Genomic DNA, 6920 nt, shown 5'->3' with positions numbered 1-6920 from the left:
CTCGATCCCGGGACTCCAGGATCATGACCTGAGCCGAAGGCAGTCGCTTAACCAACTGAGCCACCCAGGCGCCCTACCACATCTTTTTTATCCATTCATCGGTCAATTGACATTTGAGCGCTTTCCATAATTTGGCTATTGTTGATAATGCTGCTATAAACATAGGGGTGCATGTATCCCTTCGAATCAGTATTTTCTCCCCTCTGGGTAAATACCTAGTAGTGCAATTACTGGATGGTTATTGTTCTTGGTGCAACTGTAAATGGGATCGATTCCTTGATTTCTCTTTCTGCTGCTTCATTATTGGTGTATAGAAATGCAACAGATTTCTATACATTGACTTTGCATCCTGTGACTTTAATGAATTCATGTGTCAGTTCTAGCAGTTTTTGGGTGGAGTGTTTTGAGTTTGCTATAGAGTATCATGTCATCTGCAAATAGTAAAAGTTTTACTTCTTCTTTACCAATTGGATGCCTTTTATTTCTTTTTGTTGTCTTGATTGCTGAGGCTAGGACTTCCAGTACTATGTTAAATAACAGTGGTGAGTGTGGTGAGTGTGGACATCCTTGTCTTGTTCCTGACCACAGAGAAAAAGCTCTGTTTTTCCCCACTGAGGATGATATTGGCTGTGGGTTTATTGTATATGGCCTTTATGATATTGAGGTATGTTCCCTCTATCTCTACTCTGTTGAGGTTTTTTATCAAGAAGCGATGCTGTACTTTGTCAAATGCTTTTTCTGCATCAACTGAGAGGATCGTATAGATCTTATCCTGGCCTTTATTAATGTGGTGAATCATGTTGACTGATGTGCAAATACTGAACCAAACTTGCAGCTCAGGAATAAATCCCATGTGATCGTGATGAATGATTCTTTTAATGTACTGTTGGATTCGGTATGCGAATATTGTACTGAGCATTTTTGCAACCATGTTCATCAGGGATATTGGCCTATAGTTCTCTTTTTCAGTGCAGTCTTTGTCTGGTTTTGGAATCAGGGTGATGCTGGCCTTGTAGAATAAGTTTGGAAGTTTTCCTTCCATTTCTATTTTTTGGAATAGTTTGAGAAGAATAAGTACTAACTCTTCTTTAAATGTTTGGTAGCATTCCCCTGTGAAGTGATCTGGCCCTCGACTTTTATTTGTTGGGAGATTTTTGATTACTGATTCAATTTCTTTACTGGTTATTGGTCTGTTCAAGTTTTCTATTTCTTCCTGTTTCAGTTTTGGTAGTTTTTATGTTTCTAGGAATTTGTCCATTCTTCCAGACTGTCCAATTTGTTGGCATATAATTTTTCATAATATTCTCTTATAATTGTTTGTATTTCTGTGGTGTTGCCTGTTATTTCTCCTCTCTCATTTGTGATTTTATTTATTTGGATCCTTTCTCTTTTCTTTTTGATAAGTCTGGCTATGGGTTTATCAATTTTACTAAATTTTTCAAAGAACCAGCTCCTGATTTCATTGATTTATTCTATTGGGATTTTTTTTTTAAGTTTCTATATCATTTATTTCTGCTCTAATCTTTAATATTTCCTTCCTTCTGCTTGCTTTAGGCTTTATTTGTTGTTCTTTTTCTAGCTCCTTTAGGTACAAGGTTAGGTTGTTTATTTGAGATTTTTCTTCCTTCTTGAGGTAGGCCTGTATTGCTATATACTTCCCTCTTGGGACTGTTTTTGCTGCACCCCATAGGTTTTGGACCATTGTGTTTTCATTTTCATTTATTTCATGTATTTTTTGAATTTATTGATTTCCTGTTGACCCATTCATTGTTTAGTAGAATGCTGTTTAACCTCCATGTATTTGTGGTCTTTCCAAATCTTTTCTTGTGGTTGACTTCAAGTTTCACAGTGTTGTGGTCAGAAAATATGTATGGTATGATCTCAACCTTTTTGTACTTATTGAGGACTGATTTGTAACCTAGTATGTGACCTATTCTGGAGAAGTCCCATGTTCACTTGAAAAGACTGTATTCTGTTGCTTTAGGATGAAATGTTCTGAATATATCTGTTGAGTCCATCTGGTCGAGTGTGTCATTCAAAGCCATTGTTTCCTTGTTGATTTTCTGATTAGATGGATCTGTCCACTGCTTCAAGTAGGGTGTTAAAGTCCCCTACTATTATTGAATTATTATCAATGAGTTCCTTTATGTCTGTTATTGTTTTATATATTTGGATGCTCCCATATTGGGGGCATAAATATTTACAATTGTTAGATCTTCTTGTTGTACTGTCCCCTTTATTATGATATAGTGCCCTTCTTCGTCTCTTGTTACAGTCTTTGGTTTAAAGTCTAGTTTGGCTTTTGAAGTTCCAGTTTATCAAGGTTTCACTATATGTCACCAAGAAGCATCTTTTAAAAACTCATTTGTAACAAAACGTTACCTGAAAAGTTATAGCAATTGTATTAGAACAGTAGCCAAAAATGCTGGGTAATGTCAAGAAAAATCTGTACATGCTCTAAGCTGTACCTCAATACATGGTCTCCTTAAAGAAGAGAATCCCATTTACAGAATCCTGAGAGCAGGTTTCAGGAAACAGGTACGTTTGTGGGAAGGAATAAGGGGAAACAATTACTTCTCAGAGAAGCACAATTCCTACTCACCATCATGAACACAAAGGAGATGGTCATGAGAAGTGTTGCTATGGATACCACACTCTGGCCTGCTGCTATGGCCAGTGCCATAGAACTGGCTGAATAAGCCACCATCATAAGGGTGAACATCATGATGAAGAAGGCCTCCACAACTGGTTTCAAGCCTTAGTTGGGAAGAAAAGAGGGGTTGAATCCAACTGCTGCGGTAACTGTGTATTTGGGACCGCTTACTGTGCAAAGCACGTAGTATTTTGAGACACTAGTACCAGAATGAGGAAAACTCATCCTCTGTCCAGCCACCTTGGGTCACCAATTTCATTACCAGTACCCCCATGTTGCTGTATAAAGTTATCATAAAGTGTCTTTTTTATACTTGAGGCATAAGCACATTTCTGTATAACACAATTTCTGAGTGCCCGAGATGGAGAGCTCCAGGCCACGCAACTGCCCCCCATCCCATCGCCTTTTCTTCTAAGAAGGAAACTTGTCAGTAGCATATTTGTTTTACCCAAATATCACCACATGACTGTTTGCTATAACCGCATTGAGTAAATAAGCTGGGAAGAAGATTACGTGACCTCTCAGTGGTTTCAGTATCCCCGGGGGAACATCTCCACAGTCCAAGTCCCCCAGGACAAAGCACCATATAATTTTGGGATTGAGGGTGGGGTTAAATAAGTTTCATAAAACTACAAACTATAATGGACTCATATTATGGGTCACACAATCTGAAGATTTTGGAACAGCCATAAGACCACCAGTCAAGAGTCTGAGGATCTAGGTTCTACACCTAATTCTTTATGACACACCTCTTATATATAACATGGAAGTTTAAACTCAATCAGTTGATGTTCCTCTATAGTGCTTTACTTATATATTTTTTTAATTAAAATATATATTTCTTTTTTTTTTTCTTTTTTTTTTTTTTTAAAGATTTTATTTATTTATTTGAGACAGAGAGAATGAGAGAGAGCATGAGAGGGAGGAGGGTCAGAGGGAGAAGCAGACTCCCTGCCGAGCAGGGAGCCCGATGCGGGACTCGATCCCGGGACTCCAGGATCATGACCTGAGCCGAAGGCAGTCGCTTAACCAACTGAGCCACCCAGGCGCCCTAAAATATATATTTCTAATGTGTGTGTGTGTTTATGTGTATCAGTAAAATATATGGAAATTCTGATACAATGAGCCTGGGGTAAAGCCTAAACACAATGCAGAAATAAATCTAACTACACCTATCAAACAAGTATTTGTATTAAAGCAGGAAGCCCTGAAAGTCACTGTCTTTCACTATGTTTACATATAAACACACAGACACACACATGAATAAAAATATAAATAGGTAGGGGCGCCTGGGTGGCTCAGTCGTTAAGTGTCTGCCTTCAGCTCAGGTCACGATCCGGGGCTCCTGGGATCGAGCCCCGCATCGGGCTCCCTGCTCTGCGGGGAGCCTGCTTCTCCCTCTCCCACTCCCCCTGCTTGTGTTCCCTCTCTCGCTGTGCCTCTCTCTGTCAAATAAATAAAAAATAAAATCTTTGGGAAAAAAAAACACAAACATAAATAGGTAGTAACTATCTCAGCTCCTCCAGCAGAGTCTCAAATAGTTTCGTGAATTCTTTCCATGTTTATAAATGACACACAGCATCTTTCAGTAAAATACAGTTTTATAAATAGTTTTAAGTTAGTTTGGAACAAGTCTTGACAAAAATGTCCTCAAAGAACAGTTATTTCATTGCACACACAATGGATAGATGTCTCCTTCTCTCACTGGCTTGGTTTAGAGTCTGAGAACCAAAACTAAGCTGGTAAAAAGAAACTGTCTTACCCTCATATCCAAGACTAAAGACAAAAACCTTTTGTCATATTGCTTACCTAACAAGAAGTATATTATACAAGTAAATATAATACTTGGTAATATCCTCATGGGTAGTAAATCAGATAACAGTTTTCCAAAGAAATAAGATGACACTCTGTAGTATCCACTGATATATTCATGTCTAAAAAAGAAAAAAATTGTCCTACATTAGTTTAGGAAGGCAGAGACCAGATTGGGCTGCTTGCTTACCTACAGACTTCGCCGCCACCAGGGGTCTAATGACTACAGCTTCTCCTATCCTTGAGGCAAACCCCCGCCACCATCCTGTCAGCATCAGGCACCATCTTGGGTGTGAGCCTTCCCTGTGATGTCACCCCCACACGAGTCTGTGCAATACCCCTCTTCTCGTTATAGAACTCCCTCTAGCTGCCATCTATTCTGCCCCCTGAGCACCCACTCTCAGTGGGCAGATCTGCATCTCCTCCCTCTCTTCCAACACTGGCTCTCCTTGGAGAACAGCGCTCCAGTAGCTGAGCTCAGTTATGGTAGAGGCTTTACTTTCTCCCCACTTCTGATTATGAAGAAGGTGGCTCTGCTATCCTCCGAGCTTCCTAATGCACCTTGGATCACTTCTTCCACTCTCATGATAAAAAAGAAAATGGCACTTCTTCCTTCAACAATCATACCTTTCAACTTTCAACCATACATCCCTGTCAGCCATCAAATCCTGTTTCCTTCCCTCTCCAGTTCTAGACCCCTTCCTCTTCCTGACATCTTCCTCCTGTAATTCCAAACTCCTCCACCAATATCTTTCTTTCCCTCTTGAATGATTCCTTTCCTCAGCATGTAAATACGGGCAAATCTCATCCAACTTTGAAAAACACAAGAAACAAAACAGCCCCTACTTTATTTTAAGGCTGCCCTTTTTGGTTCCTTCCATTCCCCTCCCATTCAGGGTTAAGCTGGGTCCACATTCTTTGTCAACTTGACCTCCACACCTTATATTTACTGCTCAACCCACCACCTTCTCTCTACCAAGCCTCTCTAACTTTTCCTGTAAGGGCCATCATGACTTCTCATTTGCTAAAAACAAAAGATCCCTTTTAGCCCCTTTATCGCTTGCTTTTTCTGCAGCATTTGGGTTTGCTGGCTCTGCCCTATTCTTGAACTCCTTTTTCCCTTGGTATCAAGCCCCAGGTGCTCATGATTGTCCTTCCAGCCTCTGGCTGCTTTTTCTCAATTAACATCGGCAATCCCCAGGAACCAAGCTGTGGCCCAATACTGGATATGACCAGTTTGACCAACAGCCCCTGATATCGGATAGCCCCCTTCCTGGAACAGAGACCTACTCACATAAAGAGCTTCTTCTCGACCACAAAGAGCTCCACAGCTGAAACACTGCTGAAACACTGGTTGGTCGTCAGGAAGAAGAGCACCCCTGCTCTGCAATGAGAGAAAGCGGGGGGAAAGCACTGCAGTCGATTAAACATTCTTAAATCAAATTTCTAACTGCAAAACTCTCTCCTCAAACGATACCTTATAACATGAAATAGAAACTGTTCTGGTTAAAACAGAGGGAAGTATGTGCCCCACCAGCTTTCTCCCCACCATCTCTGTGTATCCACAGTGGTACCCCTGGGACTCCACAGAGCACAGTTTGGAAGTCAAGGTCCTGAGTTGCTATGGATCGAACTGTGTCCTCCCCAAATTCCAATGTTGAAGCCCGAACCTTCAATGTGATGATATTTAGAGACAGTGTATTTGGGAGATAATTAGATTTAGATGAGGTCATGAGGATAGAGCCCTCACAATGGGATCAGTGCCCTTAAAAGGAAAGGGAGAGACATCAGAGTGAAGAACAAGAAGAAAGAAAGAAAGAAAGAAAGAAAGAAAGAAAGAAAGAAAGAAAGAAAGAAAGAAAGAAAGAAAGAAAAAGAAAGATGGGACATGCAACAATTCAGCTCAATTTGTTAAGCCTTATATCTAACAATACTGTTATGTTCATCATGATTCTGAACTAGTAGATACTGACATTTATAATAAATACAGTTTTATTGCTAAAGAATTTAAGGTATTCTAATTCTTTTTTTTTTTTTAAGATTTTATTTATTTATTTTGACACAGAGAGAGAGACAGCAAGAGAGGGAACACAAGCAGGGGGAGCGGGAGAGGGAGAAGCAGGCCTCCTGCTGAGCAGAGAGCCCGACGCGGGGCTAATCATTAGGGGATTGCAAATCAAAAATCACATGAGCTGGGCGCCTGGGTGGCTCAGTTGGTTAAGCGACTGCCTTCGGCTCAGGTCATGATCCTGGGGTCGCAGGATCGAGTCCCACATCGGGCTCCCTGCTCAGCAGGGAGTCTGCTTCTCCCTCTGACCCTCCTCCCTCTCATGCTCTCTGTCTCTCATTCTCTCTCTCGCAAATAAATAAAATCTTAAAAAAAAAAAAAAATCACATGAGCTATCACCTGACACCAATTGGGATGGTTATTATTATTTAAAAGAAAAAAAAAAAA

At 40.4% G+C, this 6920-nt stretch overlaps 2 protein-coding genes across 9 annotated transcripts in view; one reads left to right on the top strand and one right to left on the bottom strand.

Annotated features, from left to right (window-relative positions):
* Nucleotides 1-6920, top strand: part of LOC102748592 (putative E3 ubiquitin-protein ligase HERC6) — a 580669-nt gene that overhangs the window by 336315 nt on the left and 237434 nt on the right. The gene's annotated exons all lie outside the window — the stretch shown is intronic.
* The window catches only part of ABCG2 (ATP binding cassette subfamily G member 2 (JR blood group)), a 149262-nt gene that overhangs the window by 5488 nt on the left and 136854 nt on the right, over nt 1-6920 (bottom strand). For all 8 annotated transcript variants that reach the window (XM_081812168.1, XM_081812166.1, XM_081812173.1 and 5 more), the window contains 3 exons: nt 5760-5849; nt 4463-4587; nt 2603-2757 (listed from right to left, as the gene is read on the bottom strand). In XM_081812168.1, the coding sequence (XP_081668294.1) occupies nt 2603-2757; nt 4463-4587; nt 5760-5849 (370 nt within the window). The remainder of the gene's footprint in view (nt 1-2602; nt 2758-4462; nt 4588-5759; nt 5850-6920) is intronic.

This window comes from Leptonychotes weddellii, chromosome 2 (genome assembly GCF_054177405.1).
Source record: "Leptonychotes weddellii isolate Sample4059 chromosome 2, ASM5417740v2, whole genome shotgun sequence".
NCBI lineage: Eukaryota > Metazoa > Chordata > Mammalia > Carnivora > Phocidae > Leptonychotes > Leptonychotes weddellii.
Note: the sequence above shows the minus strand (reverse complement) of the source record. Positions and strands in the feature narration are given on the sequence as shown.